Here is a 27,923-nt window from a genome sequence, read left to right on the forward strand (position 1 = left end):
GCCCCCGTCAGGCCCTGGCCACCCCACCCCCCACCCCCGACCTACAGGGGGAGCCAGCCAGCCCAGCTCTCACTGCTGCAGGGAGCCCTTCTGGCCCGAAGACACAGCTGTGTGAATTTAATGGGTCTCAAAAGCCCTGGGGGGGGGGGGGGGGGGGGGGTGGAATGGTAGGAAGGCTGGTTCTTTTCTAAAAGACTGAACTTGACTCGATCAAAAAAGTTAACTCGGATGTGGTGACCAAAACAAAACCGCAGACAAGCCCCATAGTTTTTTGGATTTTTAAATTATTTATTCATTGAATGATTTAAGGTGTGTACCATGACTCCAGTTGGGTAAACCACATTGAAGAATTTGACTGTGGGTCTTTAGTTCAGCCAAATGCTTTCCATTAATTTTGCTCTATAAAATACTAAACATTGTAATTAAGTTTTGAATGCTTCAGCCATGCTCGGAACACTGCAGGGTAAGTAAGGATGAGCTGAACCCACTCATGCCAAGTGAGGGCGACAGCAACAGGTCTCATGAGCCATGAGGTCTGAAAGAATCCGAGGATCTAGCTTAAGATGAAGGGAGGTTCTGTTCCCACAGAGTAAACCGTTCAGTTTTAAAATTCAGCCTACACTGTTCTCAAGAGACTGAAAAAAAGAAAATCAATGTCATTTAAAAAGTACCACACAATATGCAATCTTCCATGATTTGTCTGCATCTAAAATGGCACAATCAAAGGCTTCAAAATTCTAGCAGTCAGAACTAAGTTTTCCTATGAGAGAGAAATCGTTTCCCTTTCTACTCCTAAATGTGAAGAGTTATTCTGTGCTCAGGGGGCACGGGAGAGAGCAGGGGAGACAGAGCGGGGGTGGGGGGAGTTACGAGGAGGTTGACAAATCGCATTTGAGATTCAATGCAGTGGAAAAAAGTAACGAATGCTAAAGTTTTTAAAAAGTTTAATGGAGCCAATAAGGCATATAAATCGTGTTCTGGCAGACATTAAGACCTGCTTTCTCTAACCAAAGAAAATGGCACATGTTTTATCAAAATTTGACAATCGAGAGTAAAGGGTACTGAGATTCAGCGTCAGAGCACCAACTAAAACAAAAAACAACCAAAAATAAAAAATTTAAAAAAACCTGTTATTCTTCGGAAGGAGGAACTAGAGAACCAAGGCATAAAGGGAGGGTTATACAGGCGTTCCTCAATCTCAAAATCCTTCAGGAAGAGGGGGTCTGGCCACTTGTGAGCTACGCTTCACACCACACCAAACGCCAATTCCAGAATCTAAATTTACAACGATGGGGGAAAAAAAAAAACCAATGGTAACTCCAAATGCATTTCTGGGCATATTCCAAAGGGAAGCTTAAAAGTATTCCTAATACACAGGCTCGTCTGTTTCAGGTATAATTCTTCCTGCTATTATATTCAAACAAAAAAGAATGATCCACTTTTTGCAAAAATTTTCAAATACCTCACTTTCAGTCCTAAGTTTTACTATGGAATTGACTTTTGTTCTGTTGGGTTTTTTTTTTTTGTTTTAAATAGGGCTATATCTATATGAATACAGAACATTTCTAACATTCCATTCACCTCCCACCCAGTCCATGAATATTATGGTTAACTTAGCAAAGTTTCTTCACAGAAAGATATTATTAAATGGCTGAAGGAATTGCAAACTTTAACAAAGTGCTGTGAGTAATTACTGGAAAAACCCACTGATTTGCAGTGGTCTTTTAAGGATAAAAACAGGAAGTTAACTGATACTGGACTACAAGTTTGCAAGGAAACATTTTCACTGTCCTACTTGATATATAACATAATAATATGATAGAATAAATTACAGTACCTGGCAGGCTGACATCAGTTCTTCATCTAAAAAAGACTATCATTCAGTTCAAGATATTAAAAATGAAGGTGAAGCATGCTCTAAAACATTGTGGCTACAAGAGGTCTTATAAGGGACCAAAAGAGGAATCTACTCAGAACCTTTATTTAGGTCTAACTAACATCTAGAGAAGCCTCCATGCGATTCCATCTTTTCCAGAATGAGATTCCAAACTGCACTCTTTAGGGGAGGGGGGACTGGAGAGTGGGGGGGTTGCTACTTAGGTTGCGATCACATTATTGGCAGATCGAAGACCTTTATCTTCCACCAACTCCAATGGAAAACTGCACAAAGTAGGGCATTCGTGAAAAATGTAGATAGAAAAGGACATGAGAGACTGGAATACCTACCCTCCCCCACCATCCAACTCCCTCTCGCTAATGCTGAGCCAAAAAGGAAGCCCATCCTCCAAGTTCATGACCTCACTACTGTAGGTCCCCCTTGAATGCAGTCTACAAGTTTACATTTACCGTAAGGAACAGTACCCTGCGTGGGAAGTAGTACTTGTCTTAAAACAGGAGTATTTTAAGCCTACGGGGTCAATCGGGGGGGGGCACTTTAATAATCATATTGCTACTTTTAGAGCGCTAACACACACAAAGTGAATCCAATAAAGTTCTGTGTATTGATTCAATATTAAGTATTAATTGCATGACCATCATAGCACCTCTTTACTTCACACAATCACCAGAATCAGACACTGCTTGGAAAACTAAAACCAGGGCACAGTCCCATCATTAGAAGTTGCACACTGTGGACTACAGAGAGACCAGGTGCACGGTACAGGGCCGCTGCAAAAACTGGAAGCCTGCAGATTTGAGGAAGCCAAATCGTGGGTCTGAGATCATTTTAGGAACCTGGCAATACTGTTGAAGCAAAATACTCAACGCAGCAGGAAATGGACCAAAAAGAAGAAGAAGGGGAGTGGGGGTGGGAGGGGGTGGGGGAAGCATTCTATATAACCAAATAACATCTGATAGTTCCTTTCCCTTTGAGAATAAATACAGTTAAGGTCACTTTTAGCCTTGGAACGGATAATATGTTTGCCTATGATGATCTTGCTAATGACTACACGATGTCTGATGTCCTCTGCTAGGATTATAGTTTTAAGAAAGCCATGGTTACAAGAGGCATCTACTGTAAATACCTAGAGCTTCCTTTTATGGCAACCACTATAGAATTCACTTGTCTTAAACAGTGAACAAGGGAAGATGGCCTCATGTTTCCTTTGCAATAAGAGTATATGTGGAGGATCGAGTGGCTTTCAAGCAGCATGGTGGGTGTGAAAATGTCTGTAGTTTAGATCATTCTGTTGCGTTTATGGGTTGGTGAGTCTGTAATGACATCGCCACACTGGGCTGAGGTACGCTTTCTAGTTCCACCATTGTCCAAGTGGAGTGCCATTTCTTCTGATATGAAAGTGTTCAAATCGACATCATGGAGTCCATTTCTCCTTCGACTAGCATTCGATCCACTGCTTACATGTGTAGGAGAGCCTGGGGTACTCGAACGCACGCTTATACTAGCCATTGCACCACTAAGACCTAGGAAGAAGAAAAAAGGTTTTAGAGTTGCTCGATTATTTAACCCTCTTGAAAGCAACCCACTTTACTTTCAATGTTTCATAGTGTCAAAGGAGGTCTGCCTGTTTTCTTAAGGAGTCACCAGGGGGCAGTTATGTTTCCTTCTGGAAAAATGAATCGCCGGGCTTTTGGCGTAGATGTTTCATTGGGAAGACTACCACTATTTACAATATTGGTAATTACAACTCTGGGAAGCATACTCTGTCTCAAGCACCATATAAGGTGGATACACAGATCACAAAACCCTCCCATCTACTCTACTGGGTATATACTGCTTATAATTTATGGCTGAGGACAGCAAGCGCATGCTTTAAATAGGACATTTTGGTTATCCAGAGTCACCACCCCCAATAGATCCCCCTATAGTGTGTGTACGTGCACGAAGGGGAGCGATGATTTCTAGGTCTGAGTGGGCTCATTCCGACTTCCCCCAAATGATCATCCAAAACCGTGCACGCTGCAGCCCAAAAAAGGGGTCACTACTGAAAAAGTACGCAGGGACCTCAAGCACAAAGTGAGTCTGCCCTTGGATGAAACAAGCTATACGATCGCCCAAGGTCTGGACTTGATTGGTCTCCTCGGGACAACCTCACTTATCATCATGGATGATCCCTCTGAGAAGGAGGTAGTGCCTATGGCCGTATAAAAAAATCCTGCTGCCTTCAAGGTTGAATTAAATCCAGAACAGACCCAGCACCCAACGCTGGACACTCATCCCTCAGATTCCTGAACAGTTAAGGAGGCAAACATATGTTCCACTCTGAAATGTTCAGGATGAACCTGTGAAAGGCCCAAGAGACGCCAGGAAACATTAACCACAGCGTTGAATTTGAAAACCTAACATCACGAACGGTGGATTTCCCTTACGAACTTCCCCTTACGCTATTCTAGCCTCACACAGGGTTTTTGTTATTGCTTGACTAAATTCATAGACTATGACCTAGGATACTCCCATGTTCCCAAAGAACAGAACTTCTCAGATTTTAAAATGAGCTTAGAGGTTGGTCTGGTAGGGGCCCATTCTAGTTTATACTGTTAATGTGATTCAAATTTGAATGTTGAGAAAAAAATTCTCTTTCTACCACATCAACTTTGACATTATTCTGACTCTACAAATACTCTGTGAACATTCTCAGGCTGCAGGCGTCAACAGCCTCCCTTATGCTGATTGTGTTCTGCAGCCCACACCTCTTCCTGCTCTCAAACTCCCTACCTGGTAGCCATCAGCCCCCTCCTTGCTCTGCCTGTGGAAGATGCGTCCTCCCTCCCACTGGTGGCGAGAGGAAGGGTGGGCATGTCACTCCTTAGCTCTAAGCCATTGCAAGGCTGGTGCCTATTTAAAAAAATATAATAGAGGCACTAATCTTGGGAGTACTTCCTGTGTGAGGCAGGTGCTACGTTAAGTACTTTTAATTTTCATCCTCACAGTGATCCTACGACATCCATATGGTCTGTTTGCGGATGGGAAACGGAGGTTAAAAGGTTAAGTAAGCGACCCAAGGTCACACAGCTAGTAAGCAAGAGCTGCGACTCAAAACTTAAGCACAATCTAATGTTCCCCTTGACTGTTACACTCTTCAAGTCAACATGATTTTAGCATGAAGCGGCTACAGGGTCTTGCGCCTGGCCTCTCTCAGGCCTCGTGCTCCCACACCACCGGGAGAGCGGATGTGCACGGCCAAGCAGCTCTGGTAGGTTGGCCAGCACCTCTCTTCCACCGTGTGCACCTGCTGACGCCTGGCCCCCAGCTCCTCCGGCACCTATTCTGCCCTGAGGCTCCTTTCCTGACTCTGCCACCTCTCTCCTATTTAGTCTCTGGCTGGCTCCGCTTCCCTCCTGCTTGAAACTCTCCACTCCTTCCTGTCTGCAGCCCGCCAGCTCCTTCCTCAGTGGCCTCTGCGGGGTTCACTTCCACCGGACAAGTTGGGTACCACGCAGGGTGGTGTCCTCGACCCCTTAGCTTACCGATGGGCATTGTTTTCCACAGCACAGGGGATCTCTCCTGTGCACATGGGCCCACCCACAGTTCTAACTGCCTGCTGGACCTCTCCCATTTAACATCAAAAAGGCGCTACACGCTGCTTCTTCCTCAGGCCATGCAGGTTTATTAAAAAATAAATAAAAGGGAAAGAAACATCTTGGGCTCATTTCATGCAACGCGGTACAATCGTGTAGCTTCATCTCCACCTAACGTACATGGTGCCTGGCACACAGCATTCGCTCAATTCTGCAAACAGGGGAGTGCTTCAAAGTCTATCCATTTTGAAATGCACTGAAACCCAAACCTGCTGGCATTCATCCCCTCTCCAAAGCCCGGAAATAAACCCAGGTGGCTCTTGTCTCTTAAATCTCTGCCATCAAGTTTTTAAAAACTTAAGTTATTCCCAAATTGCTGGCATGTTTTTTTCCCCCCAAGTTCTATGTGCTGTGCTTTCTTTTTTCCAACCTAGCGGCCTGAAACAAACTACTAAAAGGTGTCCGTGAAATTAAAACAAGAACCTTTTCATAGCTGGTTCATAATACAGGAAGTCCTAAGATAATTAGACTGCAAAATTTAGGCCTTCGGCACGAAACTGGGCTAACTTCAGTAATTAATCCCCTTTATCATTTGAAACCATCAAAAGAACTCAACAACCCCCCCCACCCTGAACCCCTCTTGTTAACATAGCAACATGTTTATTAACACCTAAGGACAAATACCCAAGGCTCGCAGAATACTCCACCAGAAGTGAACAGGCACATCAAGCAAACACTTCTATTGTTTCCACTGCTATTCTCCGTGAAAAAGAAGAGACATTAAATATCAATTTGGTCCATTTGAAAATTCCCCAGTAACTGCTGGGCAACTGCCATCTTTCTTCTGTTGAGTGTATGACTGGGGGCTTTAGTTGGGCAGCTCAAGTGCAACCACAATGTGCAACATGAGCTTCCTCCTACCTACTCTCAGCAGTGAAAATTCTTTTCAACATTTAACTAGCTGAAAATCTTCCCCAAAAACACTTTCGTGTCAAAAAAAAAAAAAAATTAAGATTAACAACCAAAAAATATATATTTTAAACAGCCCAAATTTTATTTTACAAACCAATGACAGCTACTGGAAGATGCTTCAGGAAACCTTAGCTAAGCCACATGAACAATCAGGCCTATACAAGTACAGAGAGTCTGAACATGCTTCAGAACTAAAAACTAAGTTGTACAGCCCGAGGGCATACAACTTAATTTCTACCAAAACACACTTTTTCAAAAGGGCTATGGGAGTATCAGTTGACAAAAAGCAGAACAAGTAGTATGATTAGACAGAAAAGTCTCCATTGCTTAATACAAGATAAACTTAGCAGTTTTAAAGTTTCTGCATTCGTTTTAAATGATTAGTGCAGGAGGGAGGGGAAAAAAAAAAAGATTAGGATGATTTAATCATACTTTAAAAAGAAAGCTCCCACTGGAGCTAAAACAGTTACAGTCCAGGTTATAGGTATCTAGGTTACATGGTCAAATGTTAAGAGCAGCACATAACTATTATTTTCATACCAAGTTCATGCTTCAGATAATAAGATAATCCTGTTTTCAGAATTAATTACATGTAATTCCAGTTTACCAGCACATAGTTAGATCACATATAGGCACAGAAAGAGCAAATGCAGACCGATGCACCCCCCCCTTCCTCCGTCCAGCAGCCCGTGGCCTGGAGGCCGCCTCTACACTCTCTACCTGCTCCCCAACTCCCTAAGACTGAGAGCAGAGGGCCAGCCCCAGAGGAGAAAAGGCGGAGGACTGTCATTGTCGATCCACTCAGCACAGGCTCAGAATGCTCGGCAGATACGCTCCACCAGTTTTTTTCATCTGCAGCATGAGAGGGGATTTGAAATCCCCACAATTTGAACCAAGTGAGAACTTCCTGACTGGAACCCTAGGAAACTGGCATTCTTGCATTTCAAATGAATTGCACTATTCAAATGGCCAGAGCTCCCTGTGCACAAAGTGGTGTTCTGAGGTTTTGAAGCAAGCAAGCACTTGTGTGTAAATGTTGTGTTTGAAATGCACCAAGGAAGGAGTTCAAATCACTGAAAAAAGAATTCTACTAAGATTTTAGTAATTTGAAGTAGATACCACTCCCCACCCCAATATGTAAATTGTAATACTGAATTTTTATTGAAGTAAAGCACACTAAATCAAACCAATTACAAAGATACATGTGTCACACCAAGAAAACATTTTCAGTTATGCTGACAGCCCAATGCTTTCAGTTTTTCAAAGACAATTTTAATGCCATGGGAAAAATGCTCACGACGTTAAAATGAAAAAAAGATACAGTACCATATATGCAGTATGATCTCAACTATGAAATAATTTTAATATTTATACATTGAAAAAAAAAGACTGAAAGAAAATGCACCAAACATTTAACTGTGGTTATCTCTGTATAGTCAGATAACAAGATACTGAATTTTTTACTTTTCGGAAATTTTCAAACTTTCCAAGAGAATGTTATTTGTAAATCAGAAGACTAGTGGAAAATTTAAACTCAAATGTTCAAGTGCTTCGTAAACTACCGGAGGACATTAAGTACTAGGTGCACGAACTGGCTTTGAGGCATGGCTGTATGGACTCCTTTTTCACATCAATGAAAAACTGTCCAAGAAAATTTTACTGCCAACTTCCAAACAATTTCGTATCATTGATGGTAGCTTTAGTGAAGTCCTACCCCAGAAACTTCAGCAGCTAATATCTAATCTTAACATAAAGAAATGCCAAGTTTTCATCAAAAATTTTAATGCTGTTAATTGCCTTCATTTTCCTCATTCCCAAAAGCTGGTTTGAACAAAGGCCGTAATTTAGAGATTCCAGCCTTCAGAGATGAATTTTAATTAAAGAAGCTTCTTTGAAATAATCATTTTTCTAAGCATTTAAGAGAGGTGATTGTTTTGGTGCATTAAATCTCTTACATCTTTATTTCCAAATAAGTTTTTTAAAAAATATTTTGCTGTTAAAATAACTACTGACAGTTCTGTTATTTCAGGAAGATGCAGACACGCACACAGTAAAGTCTCTAGCACTGTCCCACACGCTGCACAGGGAGTGTGGGCAAGAGAAGGGAGCACCTTGACAGGTACATGGATTTCCAGTTAGTCCTCTGCAGTGTTACAAGAGTCTCCTTTACACTACTCCACCAGTGTAAAATCGCTTAACCTAAGCACCGGTGCGGTAAGAATATTTCTAAACATTTACCTCTAGGATGGAAGGGGACAAGAATCCTTAAGGAAGAGACAGAACCAAGCACAATTACTTAATTTCTTCTTAAATGTACTGGATCTCAGGTGAAATTGTATCAAGAAGCTTTGCTCTCACTGGAATTTCCTAACTTCTCTTCTGTACCACTCTAGAGCACACAGGCCAAACGAAGTGCTGACCAAATTAACCAAAGCTACAAAAACCTGTGCTCAGAGGAGTACGAAAACCCGACTGGTTCAAGCTGCCTGGAATCACAGCTTTCCATAAACCCTAGGAGAAGGTGGTATCAGTTTTATACCCTGAGTATGACAAACTAGGAATAGGCCCTACATTTTTCCTAAGTTAAATTCCTACCTGACCTTACACAATTTTCCAAAAAGCCCTACACCCAGTTTTCTCCATGTCCAAGAATCTGTCAAGCAACTTAATGATTTAAGAGAACAAGAATCACCATGTACGTAGTCCAGAGAAGACTAAAGGCAAAAAAACCAAGTAGCCATAAATGGAGTCTATGAACTCCGAAGGCAATGTACCGTGCCTCAATCTGACTGCCTAGGTTTGAACACTTCAAATGCTCTCATAGAAATCTATCAGGCTAGAAATTCCTCAAAGACATTACCTAACTCCTCTTTGTATCACACAGGCCCCTGCCACTAGTCTCTAATAGACTGCATGGTATTTACTTTCAGTAAAATGCTGGGCAATAGAAAAGGCTGCAAAATGACAATATATACTTTATTTTTAAATGACCACCCCTTCCACGGAAGGATATGAACTGCAGAAATCAGAACTCATAAGACTACAGCCACAAAAAAAAAAAAAGGCAGGATTTCAAACTAAAAAGGATTCAGACTTCAGACTTCAATACTTAAAGAGCTGCTGGCTTAACTCACAAAATGCTTTCTTTGAAAAAACAAACTTTCCTTTGTTTGAAATTCTCCAGGGTCATGTAAATGCTGGGTTGCCTAAGCCTCTTTCAGTACTTACACTGGTGAATGTAGCATCCCACTGCCTTTTTAAAACTTCCTATTTTAAACACCAAAGGAACTTAAAACTGGACAATGGGAGATCCTAAAGCCAAATGCCAATGACAGCAACAGCAGTGCCTATTATGACACGACACCCTGCATGCTAGGGGCCTGAGTCTGAACTGACGAATTTTACAGGACGACCCAGGCCCAGTGATGTTAATTCCTAGTACTTCAGTCAAGATTGCCATCAAAATGACCTCTGGAACACAAACCCAAGTGTTTCTGATTTTTACAGAACAGTCTGAACCAGGGCCAGAACCTACAAAGACCATCCACAAGATGATGTGAGGAGGCTTTAATGCCGGTATCAAAAGAGCGAGCGAAGTGACTTGGTATCCAGCTCCTTCTCCTAATCAGCTCTCTCCCCCCTTCCAGGAATGTATGCCCCAATCTATGCCCCAATCTTACTCTCGACCCTTTCCTAACCCGCATGATAATGAACAGAACTCAGAACGAGGAGACCAGATTTCATCTAAGGCTTTCCAGATATAACACTAGCTTGGGCAAGTCAAGTCAAAGTCTGTCCACCCAGTAGAAAGAGAACCTCACTAACTCCACAGATTTGTATCAAGATAAAAAAAAAGCACAAGATCCTAGCAAGGAACATAAGTTATAAACAGTAAGTTTTAAATTATCCTTCCCCTCTGGAGTAATATATGCAATTTAAAAGGGCATCCTTACTGAAAAGAGGAGGGAAAAAGTACCCTCAAAGGCTACCTGATCTCCAGGTCTACTTTTGCAATAAAATGCCACCCAGAGGCAAAGAGAACACTCTTTGCACAGGACTCAGAACTAACCGAAAATCCCGCTTCTCCCAAGGTAAAAAGGTGTTGTGAAAGGTTAAGTACCTTGCTTGTTTCTCATTTAATCTAACACCTTACAAAGACGACTGCCTTGGGAAAGTAAACCATCTTGCCCAAGGTCATACCGGGAATGTAGCCTACACACAAAAGCCTAAATAAATATTCTTCCTACTAAATGAAGCAGAAATACAGGCCCCGAACCATTCACCTTCAAGCCTACTTCTCAAGGTTCACCCATGGCGAAAACCCCAAGATACAAAATTCATGTATTTTCTGATGTCTTTAGGGAAGAAAAGTAAGCCTAGGGATCTTTCCCACCCCACTCCACCCCTAACCCCATGGGGGAAGGACCATAAATGCACAAATATGGAGGCACAGTGGTTAAGAGTGTGTATACAGGCAGATCCGGAATACCTATTCTACCAGTTACTCATCTGTTCCATCATGGCCAGATACGCCCTTTCTTCGTCAACAAAATGGTAGTAACTCCGGGCAAGTGTAAGGTTAAATGAGAATGTCCTAAGCTGAGTTGCTTGCACTAAGTAAACACTAAAATAGCTGTAATGGTACATCATCCTCAAACCCCATTCGAGTCTTGGTTGTTCTAATTAAAGAGTTTACTTTGTAGCTCTCCTAAGGTACACCATTACTTCTACCCTTATTATAGTCATCTGGGGATCTTGATCCTCAACTCTTTCTAAAGGTTCTCTGCACCCACTGTACTATATATTTTCACATAACAGACCTCTGAACTCTGTGTTCAACTTAGAATACATCTAACACCAGGTTCTTTGCCAGGTTCTGGTAAAGGCAGAAACTTTAAGACCAGGCCCTGCCCTAAGGTAGCCCCATGTTGGAAAGGACAGCCAAAGAAGCAAATCTAAAGAGAAAGAGCAGATTAACAGCTCAAGGAAGGCTTCAGAAGGGAGAACGAAAGCTTCATTACGGAAGAAGCGTTTGATCAGTCTTAAAGTATGAGCAGGCGGAGGGAAAGAACTGGAAAAGAGCACGGAGCTATTTCACACATGAGACAGTATAGCTAAGATATCTGACCCACGGTGAAGATCCAATCAGAAGGGCCTTTCAGTGCTGGGTTCTGACTTCAACGTATTTCTCCATCAACAAAAGTCATTTTTCAGTCAAGTGACGAGACAGAAAGGACTGCTCCAGTGGCCTCAGGAAACACGGACTGGCAACTGGGTCATCTCAGGGCCAGGAAGCAAGAGCAGGAAGATTATTCCAAGAGCCCAGGGTTTATCCTCTCCAAAGAGCCTTCCCTTAACGTACACCCAGTGTGCACTGTAAAATGTCCCTTTCTGCCCTTAGAACATCATACACAAACCATGCTCAGGACATTAAATTTTCCAAGTATGTGTTGGCCTCAGTAAAAAAGGAAGCACTCACTCTTCATTTATATATTCCCAGAGACAGCACAGAATCTGCCATGTACGCATCTGGATGGCTCCATGAGGAAAAGCCAGGTATTTGCTGACGGGGCGGGAAGGGGAGTCCGCGTGAAGCCCTGTGTGAGAGCCCTGCCTGCAGGGGTGGCGTGGTGGACAGGAGAGAACACGCGCGCCCGGCAGGCCCGAAGTGGGCGAAACTGCAAGCAAGGGGCCTGCAGAAGGCGGCGAGGGCTCGAAACCGCGGGAGTGAAATCTAAGTCAGTCAAGAACCTGAGGAAACGTCAGAGGCTGAAGGAGCCGACAAAGAAAAGACCAAAGAAAAGGGAAACTCCAGATGAGAAGGCATGCCTAAGCCACATCATCAGAAAGGGAGACTGAGAACCACCAAAACGGTCCAGAGGATTTTAGGTCCACCTGAAATCTTCTATTACGTTAAAAATGAGGCGGCAGGTCCTAGCTGCACGTGTAGCACATGCCTGTGTTTCCCGGACTTCTTGGTGAGTTTAAGATCCAGATGACTAGATGCCATGGTACTCAGAAAAAAAGCGACCTATGCTGCAGACAAGAGCCAGAACAAAGCACAGGACTGATTATGTTCTGTAAGCTTCAGTAACCAACAGATCTGACTGAAACTGCTTGCTAACCATCTGATGGATGTATGACTGAAATTGGGTTCGGTCTGAGGCAGATGAGGTACTAATCAGAGGATCTTACTATCACACACAGTGTAAGAAATAAATGTACTGTAAGTACATCTTTGCCATTTTTCTTCAAATAAAAATGCGTATTTTAGATAGATTTAGGGTGCTTGGTACAGGTGTTTCGGAACTGATAAAGAAAAACTATGGGGGGGGGGGGGGACCGTCCTGTCTTATAAAAAGGGATAGAATGGTGTGAATCCCCTATACTCATGTTTGCGGTTTATAAACTTAAGAAGTTTGCTTCAATACACAGTGCTTCTCCTATGCACCCCTCCCCCACCAACCCATACCCTAAAACTTCATAAATTTAGACTCTCCTTCCAATGCAGATTCCTAAGAACTTCAATTTGACTTCAATTACATTTCACAGATCTGGTTAAGCAAATTATATGCAAAACTAAATTCTGACAAGTATGTGCCCTAATTGAGATGTCTCCAAATATGTTTTCAAAGATCATCTAAACAGCTTTCACTTCAATTTATAGACTATCCAATAAATCAGATCACTAGGACCGCTGGTTACAAAGTTGGTCATTAATCTGCCTTACAACTTAGTTAGCAATGCCCTATTACTAGAAATCATTCCAGTCATTGTAAACACTCAAACCAGACTAGCATTCTCAACACATCGATGTCCTCTATAAACCACTATAGGACAAAACACGATGCAATTTATGTTTCTGTACACTCTTTCAAGAGGCCATATTACTAGACTGTTTTAAGACACAAATTCAGGGTATGAACCTTAGGATAAGAGTAAAGAGTACACTGAGTCTCCACTATATTCTGGACTTGTGCTAATGGGAAACTTTATTGAAGGGAAAGATTATTTTTCTACATAGCTTTATAATTATGAACTTTCTCAAACCTCACAATTTAAACTTAAGTCAAAATTATAAATATAATCTCTTCTTAAAACTACATTGTCACTAAAACTCCAACAGAAGTTCAGGAAAATAATAAACCACAAGTTGAACAGTCTAAAGAGGGGTTGGGGGAAGCTGGCCCTTTTTACAAGGTATACAATTGCACTAAGATTTCCTAACAGGAGTGGCATCTGTGTGTCTTAAAACTATCTTCTTAAGTATAGTAGAATAGAGAATAAGGAAATCTTAACGAGACAGGTATGGAATGAATCTTAAATTGCACTTGACGATAAGGAAAATCAGAATGCTTAGAGAGACAACCGCATACGGCCCTACCATGCGCAGACAGGACAGCCACCTGACACTACACACGCTTCCAATCATTTGTTCCAAACTTAACGGTAAAAGATGTGAACTCTGTAACAAAGACCAGATGGACCTCTTTTTTGCCTGAGTTTCAGAGGTTCTGATGCATGACTATTCCACTACATGAGACAGTGGCAGTCCTAAGTACTGCATCCATATATCAGGGACTTTCTCTTGCAACAGATGTATTTTTAACTTATCAAACTATCAAAAGGGAAAAACACTGTTTCCAACCCCAGGTTCTGATGAAGGGTGTAGGTAAAGAATCAAGGTCCGCCAAAGAGAACAAGAACATAAGCATTAAAGCTTCAAGGATATAGATGTCCTCTGCATATATATCCCACCTTTTTTACTACCAGGTTACTTGGTTTTTTAGATGGCCTATACTGTGGCCCAGAAATGTTGACTTCTAACAGGACTCCTGACCTAATTCACTAATTGCTTCTCTCTGCTCAGTCACCTGCACCATTCAAGTTTTCTTTTCTGTATCTACTAAGTCTCATTATTTTGTTGTTCTTTTATTTTCACAGCAGTATTAAATGTCCTGTAAGTACCTCTCCCAGTTCTATCTGGAAATCTGTATTAGAGAGGAACAAACAACAGACTTGTTGACTGCATATCCCAGGCTTCTCCAGTAATACTTAAACCCCCTGGCCAAGAATGCCGCCTTCTGGCAGGTCTGGCCTGGGGAGATAGTGATGGACTGTCCTGACAGTCCTGACTATCAAATCAAGGACCTAAGGGACAAGAGACATAAGGAAAATCAATCATTCTTACATTTCTCCATTCCCACCTGGGTCATCAACTCTCACCTTTGACAGGCACACTCAGTAACTTACAGGGCCAAAGGGAGTCCCCAGGAGAACAGCCCAACAATTTCCTGCCTCACTTGCCTGCTGCTAACCAGGTTCTCCAGGCAATTGGAAATATAACAGAATTCTGAAGACACAAGAACTTCCTGTTTGACTCAGAATAATAGGAAAACATGTACAATAAGAAGTATAAAGCAATAAATTCTAATCAACGTTGCAAGATTCTGTTACTGTGACACTGATAAGCTCAAACTAACTTTCTAAAAACATTTTTTAGAATAGGCTAGCTAACATTCAAAAATGGCCCAGGTAAGTTCTTAGCTTACATTCTGCGTAAACATTTCTGGAGCATTTAGTTACTAATAAGAGACAAAACACAAGACAATATATCTGGACCTAAACCTAAATGTGTAAAGGGGTCGACAGGCACACTCTTAACCACTTTTCCAAAGAAATATGTTTAAACGGCTTTACCATGCAGAGCTATGGCTTCCCGGAAGGGTTGCAAATCAGTCTCTACAGATGAGCTAGTTTCCGTTGAAGTAGCTCGGTTAGGGGACACTACAGTCAGTCTTGGGGGAGCTCTAGAGTTTCGTGGTGGAGGAACTTTCCCACACAGGAAGCTGATCAAATCTTCTCTACGAATAGTTCTTCTGCGCTTTTTAACCCAAGCCAACACATCCTTATTGCGTCGTTGATAGCCAATCTGAATTCCAATATCAAAACTTCGCTGATGAGTATCCACGCTTTCTGTTAGGAAAAAAGAACAAGAAAAAAGATACATCATGATCAGCAGAGCCATGCAGCATTCTCTCCTAAGAGAAAACTATTTCAGGAGCTAACCAAAATGAGCATCGTGAAGACTGGGGTTCTGGAGGTCTATCAGTAATTTAGTCAACTGAATGGTATTTCATCCATGTTTCAAGTGTTATACGTGGCATTAAATCTTCACGGTCTAAATTCAGAGCTAACATCACACAGTCCTAGAGCTTCTGCCTTGTTCCTTAAAAAAATAATAGTTTTATTCGTTACTTTAAAAAAATTATTTTAATGTTTATTTTCGAGACAGAGCATGGGTGGGGAAGTGGCAAAGAAAGACAGAGACACAGACTCCGAAGCAGACTCCAGGCTCTGAGCTGTCAGCACAGAGCCCAACGCGGCACTGGAAGGCACTGGAACTTACAAACTCAGAGATCATGACCTAAGCTGAAGTCAGACGCTTAACTGACTGAGCCACCCAGGAGCTCTGATGGATACGTTATTAAACGTCTATCAGTACTATACTCAGCTTCACTTTAGGAAAAAAAATATCAAGACGACCTTGAAAATGGTACTATGGTCCCCCTGGTGCAAATGAGGAAACAAGGAAGTGAATTACACCGAGTAACTCTACCAAGGTGTAAGAATACATATGAGAGCTGGAATTTTGCTCCAGAGTCCATGATTCTTAACCACTAAGCTTCTACACTCTTTCAGAAAAGAGTGAATTCCTGGGGTGCCTGGGTGGCTCAGTCAGCTAAACATCTGACTCTTGGTTTTGGCTCAGTGAGATCGATCCCCACGTTGAGCTCTGCAATGACAGGGTGGAGACTGCCTGGGAATCTCTCTACCTTTGCCCCTCCCCTGGTCGTGCTCTCTCTCTCAAAATTCACTTTAAAAAAGAATAAAAGGAAGGAGTGAATTCTCACAATTCTAAATAGGAGCATCACATCATTCAACAGAGAACTAAATATTACAAAGCACTCAGGCCACCTACATTTACCATGTCATTTTGGGGATACACTCTTACAGATCAGTTCAGCACCAAGAACTGGGAACACACTGAAAGCCGCAGCAAACAATTTAGAAGTGAGGAAAAATTAATTCTGATTGACCAGTCAACACCAACACCAAACAGCACAGTGGAAACAGAAAAGGCTTCCTTTCCCTAGTATACACTTGGATTCTGCTTCCAGTCCCCCAAAAGTTTCCCATCATTCATAATCATTCCCAAAAGACCTTGCAACTAAAATCTCCGACTGGCCTCCCAGTCTCCCTGTAAGTACTACCCCTCCCTGTATATACTAAGCCCAAGTTTTCAAAAAAACAATCCCTGCTCTTCCCATGATTTTACACAGTTGGAAAAAGAACTGGGAAATTTAAGCCACTGCAATTTATTTTTAGTTGGACTGCTCTGCTAGCAGAAAATCATGAGTATACTTCTAGTGACATTAAAGAAAATGGTTTCGGGGTGCTTGGGTGGCTCAGTTGGTTAAGCATCCAACTTCAGCTCAGGTCATGATCTCATAGCTCATGAGTTCGAGCCCTGAGTCAGGCTCTGTGCTGACAGCTCAGAGTCTGGAGCCTGCTTCAGATTTTGTCTCCATCTCTCTGTCCCTCCCCTGCTTGTGCTCTGTCTCTCTCTCAAAAATAAATACATAAATAAAAAGTTTAAAGAAAAGAAGATGGTTCCAAGGCACCTGGGTGGATCAGTCAGTTAAGTGTCCAACTCTTGATTTCAGCTCAGGTCATGATCTCAGTTTGGGAGTTTGATCCCTGCATCGGACTACACGCTGATGGAGTGGGAAGAGCCTGCTTGGGATTCTCTCTGCCCCTCCTCTGCTCTCTCCTTCGCTCTCAAGAAAAGAAAAGAAAAGAAAAGAAAAGAAAAGAAAAGAAAAGAAAAGAAAAGAAAAGAAAAAGAGAAAAGAGAGGGAAGGGAAGGGAAGGGAAGAGAAGAGAAGAGAAGAGAAGAAAAGAGAAAAAGAAAAAGAAAAAAGGAAAGAAAAGGAAAGAAAAGAGAAAGGAAGGAAGGAAGGAAGGAAGGAAGGAAGGAAGAGGGAGGGAGGGAAGAAAGGAAGAAAAAGAAAAAAGAGCTGTGTTCCAGAAAGAAACACAATAATCCAGACATCACAGAGAATCCCAAACTGCCATGAATTTGCATTATTAAACAAGATGGCAAGAGGGCAGCACAAGCAGAACTTTATAACAAGGCCTGTTCTTTAGATGACAAATCCCTGTTGTTAAAAAAAAAAAAAAAAAAAAAAAGTTTTTTTAATGGAAGAATTTGTCCATGGGAGCACGCTTTAAAAATAGTAAACTCCAAGGGCGCCTGGGTGGCTCAGTCAGTTAAGGGTCTGACTTCAGCTCAGGTCCTGATCTCACAGTCCATGAGTTTGAGCCCCACATCAGGCTCTGTGGTGACAGCTCAGAGCCTGGAGCCTGCTTCGTATTGTATCTCCCTCTCTCTCTCTGCCCCTCCCCTGCTCGCACTCTGTCTCTGTCTCAAAAATAAATAAAAACATTTAAAAATTTTTTTAAAAAAAGTAAACTCCATCACAACTTTGAGAAGAAGATTATTCTTATTTTAAAGATAGAGAAAGCAGCTTGGGAATGAAGTAATTTCTCTAGTATCTCAGACTTGAACACCAAGTTACAATGTGAACGAACAGCTTCTGATTTCTCCTTTCATCAGAAACAAAGCAAGAGTGAAATTCATTTTAAACATAAACAGCATTTAGGAGTATACTATAGCACTTTCCATCTCTTAAAGACTCTACTGAAGCTAATCTCAGGACTAGGTAAACTCTAAGATGACCTTGGGAAAGCCAGATCTAAAAAGAAGAGATTCGGGGCGCCTGGGTGGCGCAGTCGGTTAAGCGTCCGACTTCAGCCAGGTCACGATCTCGCGGTCCGTGAGTTCGAGCCCCGCGTCAGGCTCTGGGCTGATGGCTCGGAGCCTGGAGCCTGTTTCCGATTCTGTGTCTCCCTCTCTCTCTGCCCCTCCCCCGTTCATGCTCTGTCTCTCTCTGTCCCAAAAATAAAAAAAAAAAAAACGTTAAAAAGAAGAGATTCTGAAAGCACCGGAAGCATTTTCAGAGAAATCATGTCTTTGAGCAAAAACTGATCCCATGCCACAGCACCAAACATACGTGTGTACCTAGAAGCAACCAGGTTTCTACAAACCCACCCTACCTAAAAGAATGATTATACTCAAGCTCATAACTGGAGAAGGGGGTTTCCAAACAGAGCGAGGAAATTTTATTTTTCAAGAACCAAATGGAAGCAGGCCCAGAATTGGAAGTACAGAGGGGGGAAAAGTTGGAAGTGCAAAAGGAGTACAAAAAACAAGTGCAAAGGAGGACTGCACAGCACAAACCAAGATGAAGTAGTCGTGTAAATGTACACCTGGCAAACCAGACACCAAAAAATTCTCCATAAACTGGATACAAAACTCAAGGGCCAAAGGGAGGGGGCCACCAGAAGCGGTTATTTAAAAAAAAAAAAAAAAAAAATGACAATTCAGGGAAGAAAGCTAAATTTTGGTTTGTTCTGATGGAGGACACAAGGAAATCCCAAAAATCAGATCTGCAAGGGCCTGACTTTTTTTTTTTTGAAGTAGGCTCCACACCCAACATGGGGCCTGAACTCACAACCTTGAGATCAAGAGCTGTATGCTCTACGAACTGAGCCAGCCAGGCTCCCCCAAGGAGGGCCTGATGCTTCAATCACAGATTTGAACAAAGCTGGAAAACGCAATTATTCACTGGTTTAGATGAAAGACAGTTATGTAAGTTGTGAAGCTCTTTTAAAATTTACACAACTAAAAAAAATGTCTTCCTAATTGACCAATTATTTCACCTCAGAAATTCTGAGCCTGAAACAACAGAACCAACCAAGAACACACTAAATATGAGGCACTTTCTAAAACATGGACTTTTACAGGTTAGAAGGTACAGGAAGAGAAAAGCAAAAAGTGACATTTAAGGTCTTCAGGTACACCCTTTTGCACTGCCGGGCCCAACTTGGTTTTGTACCATTAACAGCATATCCTGAAAGGCGAATCCAATCACCTCACCACCCAGATTAACCCAATCTCAGTTACTTCCCTAAACAGAAAACGTCACATTGACTGACCCTAAAGCATTTCAAATACAGTCCTTATGTTTAGGACTTTAAACTGTTGCTTGGTTGAAAATAAAATCCTCCCACCATACCTTGCACTAAACAGGAGACACATGAATACTTACTGGAGCATCTTAGGCCTGACTAGGCTAGATTTTAACGTCATCACAGGTTGATTTAGTGAACAGCAGCACCATAAACATGCGCAAGGATGGCTTTCTGAAGGCTCTCAGCCCAAGACTGCTGTGACTACATCTGAACCTTGACAGACAGACATCCAAATTCTAGAAATGCAGAGCACAGAAACTGTGGGGACAGTCTTATGTGCAAAGCTATTTTACTGAAGCCAAAAAGCCTCTGTGCAGCAGGGCCAGAAGCTTGAAGGTTAGGCAAACCCCAAGGGCATCAAAATGTCAACCCAACCTTTAAGCACAACACATTCATTTCCTTATTCAAAATACAAATGGACTCGGACAAGTCATGGTAGATGTCCCATGTTTCATATTTAAAAAAGAAAAAAAAAAGGGTTTTATATAAGCAGCTGAAACAGAATTCCAGATTTTTACAGGTCTAATCCTGTCCCCACTGGCAGGGGACAAGAGGCACAGAATCACCTGATTACCGAGATGAAGACCAAATGCACAATTTTGTTACTTAGGACACCGACAAGATTAACCCAATCTCACTGTTTATAGCTTTTTGACACTCACAAACCTTATGGGAGTTAGCCAGAGCAGACCTCCCCATTTCAGAGACAAGGAACTGGAGCTGAGGCTCAGAGGGCCGTGCCTGGGAGTCAGGTGAAGGGACACAGTTCTTCCCCAACCAAAGAGAAACCGTCTCCCACTCTCCTTAGAGGGTCTACACACTGTGAGAACACACTGCTAGACCAAAGTAACATTTGCAAGGAATACTAACGACTAAATATCTGAACTTAGAAACGCGTCGACACTAACCAACCAGTCTGCCACAGGGCAAATAAGTATGAAAAAGGTTTCATTACATACAAAGATCTGAGCTACAGGCAAAATAAAAGCCTTTTCCAACAGTTTTGAGAAAAGGACTCCTATATTCCCTAACAAAGCAGTGTATCCAAAAAGAAGCACTCCCTTGTAGCTACTTAGATACTCAATTTTCACCCAGCACACACAACAATGGAAAGGAGCCAGGGAAGAAATGCAGTGGCCTCATCTGCCTGGCATCCAGTCCTCACCCTGCCTCTCCGAAAGGGATTCCAAAGTTTCTGTTTGGAGAGCTGTAGGGAGAGCTTTCTTCACATTCACTCAAGAGGTGGAACACGTGGTTTAGTGCTCATCTCATGTGCACAGCCCCAAACAGTACCTATGATACTGGTTCAGATTAAGCATGTGACCCAACTCTGGCCAAGAGCCGGTAGAAAGAAGTCATCTGCTGGCAGCTCCCGGAAAAGAAGCGCCAGGGCTCGTCAGCGTCAGTGAGTGACCCGAAGACGCAAGCTGCCAACGAACTGAAACTAGCCCCAAAACAAAGCTCGTGCTTTGCACATGCACATGCACACACACAGTGTAGAGAGCTGAGAGCAGGACAGACTGAATTAAATCCATCCTATCCTCAGCCTTCCAGCCAGAGAGGAGCCAAACCATGCCCACACCACTGAAGCCTGTCTGCCTTGTAATTTCTGCTTTATTTGCAACCAAAACATCCTTTTACAGAAAAGTTGTATATAAGAAAAAGATTGTCGGGGTGCCTGAGTGGCTCAGACAGTTAAGGGTCCGACTCGGTTTCAGCTCAGGTCCTGATCTTGCGGTTTGTACGGCCAATACCTGCATCTGGCTCTGGGCTGGCAGTGTGGAGCCTGCTTGGGATTCTCTCTCTATGCCCCTCCCCTGCTCGCGCTCTCTCAAAATAAATAAACTTAAGGAAAAAAAAGACTGTCTTCTACAAAAACTGACAGAATCCACAAGGGATATTAGTGATTGAGGCCACTACTCCTTATATTAAAAATAAAATTTAAGACTTAGAGAACAATAATCCATATTAAGGCGTTTCTGAACAAAGCTTCAAAGGTCAATAATGGGTTTTTTACAGGTGAGTCACAAACCAAGTCCACAAAGTCAAATTCTAAGGAGATGAAATTCTATTTATCTCCAAGTAGAACATGCTTTCTCTGACCACTGATTTAGACACCAACTGCTCACCACTGGGCCCAAATTCTCAGTACATCCTGCTCACCCTCACTCCACATATGGTCTAAGATTGCTACACGGAAGTGAGACAGCATATTATAAAAAGGATTTGGCATCAAGATATCTCAAAAATAAGGACTTAAAGGGCATCGTGCTATTTTTCTCACCTGCCAATCCAATTTACATTTAGTACTTTTAGGGAAAGATAAAAAAGGAAAGTACTTCCCACTAAGCTTTTTTCAACACAAGAAAAAAATGCAAAGACATGGGGCACCTGGGTGGTTCAGTCAGTTAAGTCTGACTTAGGCCCAGGTCATAATCTCACGGTTCGTGAGCTCAAGCCCCACGTCAGGCTCTGTGCTGATGGCTCAAAGCCTGGACCCTGCTTCGGATTCTGTCTTCCTCTCTCTCCACCCCTCCCCCATTCATGCTGTCTCTCAAAAACAAAGGCGAAAAAAATTTTAAATTTTTAAAGATTAAAAAAAAAAAAAAAGAAAAATGCAAAGGCAAAAAATAACCTAGAATTTCTTCCCTTTATCTTAAGGACTTCCCAGAGCCAGAAAAAGCTGAAAAACAGAACTTTAATACCAACAAGGTCAACACTCACCTTGCCCCAGATACCCTAGCACTAAACTCAGATCTTGTCCTCTAAGGTTTGGGTAACGTATCCCCAGTTACAGGGGAAAAAACGAAGGAGCACAAATGGTGAAGCATCTCCCTCCATTACCTGTCTTCAGAACCATACAGCTAAGTACTGACAGCCCAAAATCCAAACTCCGACAATAGCAGCAGTGCTGCTTGCAGTGCTGGCTTTCTTTAAGCACTGCTAGAGTAGACATGCCCCCTGGGCAAACAGTGCTCAAGGGGAGAACCAGAAACATCTTTAACCCCCGAAGAGCATCAAGAGAAACCTCCCAACACAGATGATAGAACTCACTATGCAACTCAAGTTTGTGATGCAGTTTTTAAAAGTCAACACAAGGGCACCTAGCTGGTTTAGCCAGTGAAACATGTGACTCTCGACCTCAGGGTCATGAGTTCAAGCCCTACACTGGGTGTAGAGCTAACTTTAAAAAATTAAAATTAAAAACTATTTTAAGGGGCACCTGGGTGGCTCAGGCAGTTAGGCATCCCACTTCAGTTCAGGTCATGATCTCACGGTTAGTGGATTCGAGCCCCACATTGGGCTCTGTGCTGACAGCTCAGCGCCTGGAGCCTGCTTCAGATTCTGTCTCCCTCTCTGGCCCTCTCCTGCTCACACTCTCAAAAATAAACACTAAAAAATTTAAAATTAAAAAAAAAAAAAAAAAAAATACTATTTTAAAGATAAACGGGAAGGGCATCTGGGTGATTCCATAGATTAAGGCTCTAACTTCACCTCAAGTCATGATCTCGCAGTTCATGGGTGCAAGCCCCACATTAAGCTTTGTGCGGACAGCATTGAGCCTGCTTCGGATTCTTTTTCTCTCTCTGCCCCTCCTCCACTCACTCTCTCTCAAAAACATTAAAGAAGAAAAGTCAGCTAGGGAAATGCTGAGAAGTGGCCCTGTAGGGTGAGAGCAAGCATTGGCTCAAGGGCTCTGCTGAAGAGCTAAGGTACCTGCAGCCACTTTAGACTCACCACTGAGGCCCATGGGATTAGCCTTATCCCAGGACAACCACCAGTCCAACCTCTCTTCTGGGCAAGGACCCCCCCCCCCCCCCAAAACAGAAAGAAGTTAGCATTAGGTAAGGAGACCAGTACTTTCCTACTGAGGAATCAGGAGACAGATTGCGACTGGCACCCAGGAAAATGCAGGGGTATTTATATTAATATTTCAGTATTTATACTGAAATAACTTCAGTAACTTTTCGCTCCCCTCTTCAGTTGCAGACATCAGAAACTGTACCAGGCCAGGAACAGAACCTGACTGAAAAGTAAACAAACATCGCCCTCTTTATATTTACCAAAACAAGATAGAGATGAGAACCGACCATCAAGATTTTTTCTTCCCCTTTCCAAAAGAGGATACCCAAGTCTGGCCCTACTCAGTGGAGTAGAAGGAACCACACACTCCATTTTGCTGAATCCTGTCCACGATGAGGGACAACTCACTCTCCTCTAAATCCTTCGAGCCGAGCCAAACCAAACTGACACTTGATTTTTCAAAAAGCCCACAAGCAACCAAAAGATCCTCAGTTAAGCTTTTACCACCATTCTGAGCTTCCAATGTGCTCCCTTTAGGGGTTATCAAGAACCTGGTACAAGTGCCAACCTCTCTGTCCCCGGACTGGAAAAGGAGCCATTTTTAGCTTTAGCTTTAGTCTTTCATCATATAAAATACTGAAGCAGTGTCCACTTAAAGAGACCCTCCAAATCTTTCCCCTTGTAAATTACATGTAAACGTTTAATGAGAGCTATGAAGGATGATTTAGATTTACCACTACTCCAGGCTGTATGCACTGGTGACACTACCTTGCTAATTGTACCAGTTCTATTTAAGGTACCTAATTATTCCTACAGCTGCATTCCTGGTCCCCAAGCACTTCACCCTGAAAAAGAGGAACGTGAGGCTCTGCAGAGCATGATCCTTTCTCTGTCAATCAGTTAAGACTATGCTGCCACACTACCAAATACCACAAACCACAGCTTACCTCTCCTAACAGGTAAAGAAAGACAGACTTACCTTTACAGTAACACAACACAAAATACAACGAGTTCTAACAATCTAATATTCACAATAACCCAAGAACATCACGTGATTTTATTTTTTAAAAAACTGAAGCGCTCTCATTAAATCTTCTCAACAGAAACAATATATTACAAAAAGTAATTTCAAATCCAGTAATCAAATTAGGGATAATTTCAGAGTTCAGCTTTTGAACGCATCTTCTCACCTAAGGCAATATACAAAACTGCCAGCTTTAATTCTAAAGAGATACATCATAAAAACACACAACAGCACCAAAAACTGAACAGAAAATCTAGGGGACATTCGTATTTTTGCATGACCTAGGCAAAGAGCTTGGCATACAGAAGCACCAAAAATGGTGCCATCCCCCAGCTTCAAACAAAAAGCAACTGCAACAAACAAATGAACGAACTGTAGTACCTCTCACACAACAAAATGCTACTCAGCAAAAAATAAGTAAAAAATAAAAAAGGAGGGGCAGAATTCACACCTTCAGTATGAACTCAAGGGATCAATCTCAGAAACATGGGAAGTGGATGAAGCCAGGCACAAAAGACCGCATACCATAAAGCTCTACTCATGACCTAATGGAAGTGAGAAACTATATACTACACACGGCAATCAGATCAGCGGTGCCGCGGGCTTGGGTTGGAGGTAGATGCTTTCTCTCGATGTAGGTTTGTCAAATTTGAGCTACGATTCTTAAGAAGACTGACTACACAATATCCAAATTATACTCCAAGAAAGGAGTTTTTAAAACAGGTACTAAATATTTCAAAATTCTCTGGATGAAAACAAGAGCCATTCCAGACAATGCTTAACACCCTCAAGCACTGATAAATGTTAGAGTAATTCACTCAAAAGTCAAAATTTAAGGAACTCACCTACATAGAATCAAAGCTGACCACTGAGACAACATTTAATCGTTTCCTTTTTCTCGCAAGCCTAGACTGAGTTCCTCCTTCCCTGGAATTAACATTCCATTCACCAGTTTGTTTTCAAATTACTGTCCCCCAAAACTGCAAATTCCACCCAGGAAATCTCACAAGAAGGGACATTTTTCCTATAGAATGCTGCCACCATTTCCACATTCTTACACAAAAATGAGAACCTGAAAAGGCAGTCCACAGCCTGTGCTTCAACTTGTTTTGACAATTCTGAAGTGCACATAGTCCATTACTGTTACCAGCAGCTTCTACAAGTTTGAAAACGTTCGATTTAATTACATTTTTCCTAAGATTAACAAATTCAAATCCTTTCTCCATAGGAACCTTAACCCCAAAAGACATCAAATCCAAATTTCCAAATCTTCAAAATCGTAAGACACGAAATCTAATGCCATGGTTACTGAGAACGCACAAAGAGCAAGAACCTTTACTTACAGATCTTCCGGTCACTGGGGGGCGGGAGATTAGCCCCCAAAAAACACTATCAATAAAGCACAAATCTACCGACACAAACTCTGGTAACACGTTTCCTGCCAACAATATACAATGAGATAGATGGCAGCTCTGCAAGCAATTATTCGAGGTTGCTAGGGAAGAACAGTACGTTAACGTGCGCACAGATTACTCCCATCAGCTGATTTTCAACGCACTTAAATGCTACCAAAGTACCTTGGTCTGAGTTGCCTAACTCTCAAGAATCCTTTCCAGGAGCTGCTCACGTCGGTCTGTGGCACCAAACCATAAACCCTTTTCTTCCCTGGGCGACTTCTGCGATGAGAAGCTGCACCCCTCTCGGCTTCTCAACCTCAGCACTACTGACACTCGGGGACGGGGAGCACGGTCTCCTGCAGGGCAGGATATCCAGCAGCCCCCTCTCGGCGATGACATGACGTTCAAAACTGCCCCCAGCGTCAAACGTCCCCGAGGCAGGCGAAGACGGGGTCAGACGCCCCAGCTGAGAATCCGTGCTCCGGCCAGGCCACCCCCGGAGCTCTCGCCCCACCAAGTGCTCCAGGCACTCGGCGGCCGGGTTCGGCCGCAGAAAAGGCTCGGGCAGTCCGGGCCGGGGTGTCTACCTCCCTGGCAACGGAGGACTCAAGCCCTGACGCAGGCTGCCCTTCCCCTCAGGCGGCAATGCAGCAAGGTTATCTTTACCTTTGTAGAGGTTGGTGACGGCGGTGGCTGCGTTTTGGAAGGGGACCCAGAGAGAAAGTCCTGGCTGCTGACACACTCGGTCTGAAAAAGTGGGTGAGGGGTGCAGGGGAGAAAAAAGAAACACAAAAGACACAGAGAGAGAGAGAGACACAGAGAAAGAGAGGTTATTTGGGCGTCAATCACTCCGAACGGCCATATTAGGTTTCGCCATTTTGTTCCAGGGTTTCGGGATCCCACACTCGCTGCGAGGACGGCGGGCAGGGGGTCGCGGCGGGGACGAGGCCGAGCCGCGGGGCTCAGAGGTGCAGCCCCCCGGGGCCGAGCCGCGCCCGCCGGAGGCGCCCCCTCCCGGTCCCCGCCCCGAGGCCGGCTCCGGGCACAATGGCCGGCCCCGCCGCCTGCCTTCGCCATTTTGTGAGTGGGAGCCCCTCCCCGGCCCCTCCCGGCCCGAGGGGCGCCGGCAGCCGGGCCCGAGGCGCGGGCGGGCCCCCGGCGGCCCCAAACGGGGGCGCCCCCAGCGCCGGCCCCTGCTCAGCCGCGGCCCGCCCGCCGGGCCCGCCCCCCGCGCCGCCATCTTGTGAGGAGGGGGCGGCGGGGCGGTGGCGCGGCGGCAGGGCCAGGGCGGCCACCCCCGGGGCTCTCCGCCGACCGGCCGGCCCCGAGGCGGCCGAGGCGGCGGCGGCGGGGCGGCGGCGGCAAGATGGCGGCGGCGGGCCTCACCTTTGTAGAGCTGGGCCACGGCGGTGGCCGAGTTCTGGAAGAGGTGCCACAGCTTCTGCTGCTTGTGCTCGGGCTGCGCGGCGGCCGCCGCCTCCTCCTGCAGCTCAGGGGGCAGCTGCTCGTCCTGCTCGGCCTCGGCCAGGCACTGCCGCTCCCACTTGGAGAACCAGTGCTCGGGCCCGTGCTCCTGGATCTCGGCCTCGCCCTCCTCCTTCCGCTCCTCCATCCTCCGCGGCCTCCCGCGGCCTCGCCGCCGCCGCCGCGTCCTCCTCAGGCGGGGCCCCCGCGGGAGCGTCGTCGTCGAGCGGCCCGGCGGCGGGGCCCAGCGACCGGCGGCGGCTCCTCGCGGCGGCCCAGACCTCCTGCACCCCGACGGCCTGCGAGCCCCGCCCCGCGGCCCCACGCAGCCCGGGACGACCCCCGCCCCGGGCCTCCCCACCCCCGGGCTTCGCGGAAGGTCGCCGCGGCCCGGACGACTGCCGCCGCACCTCGCGTCGCCGGCCCGAACCCGTCTACCGCCCGCCCATGGCGCCGCGGCCCTCCTAAGGCCGCCGCCGCTGACCGCCTAGCCCGCCGCACAGCCCGGCCTATGCCGCCGAGCCCACCCCGAAGACTGAGGAACGTCGTCGTCGCCGCCGCCGTCGACGCCTCTGCGGCTGCTGGTCTCCGCCCTCCCCCGCCCACATGCTGACTGGGGAAGCACCGCC

At 44.3% G+C, this 27,923-nt stretch overlaps 1 protein-coding gene across 1 annotated transcript; it reads right to left on the reverse strand.

The window, feature by feature from the left end:
- Window positions 1-927: 927 nt before the first annotated feature.
- Window positions 928-27,913, reverse strand: HAPSTR1 (HUWE1 associated protein modifying stress responses). The gene is made up of 4 exons (XM_060648460.3): window positions 27,217-27,913; window positions 26,497-26,577; window positions 15,148-15,423; window positions 928-3,420 (listed from the first exon to the last, which is right to left on the reverse strand). Exons 1-4 carry the CDS (start codon window positions 27,440-27,442, stop codon window positions 3,176-3,178), a joined length of 828 nt encoding a protein of 275 aa, XP_060504443.1. The 5' UTR covers window positions 27,443-27,913; the 3' UTR covers window positions 928-3,175.
- Between the last annotated feature and the right edge of the window lie 10 nt (window positions 27,914-27,923).

Source organism: Panthera onca, chromosome E3 (assembly GCF_046562875.1).
Source record: "Panthera onca isolate mPanOnc1 chromosome E3, mPanOnc1 haplotype 2, whole genome shotgun sequence".
NCBI classification, from domain to species: Eukaryota; Metazoa; Chordata; class Mammalia; order Carnivora; family Felidae; genus Panthera; species Panthera onca.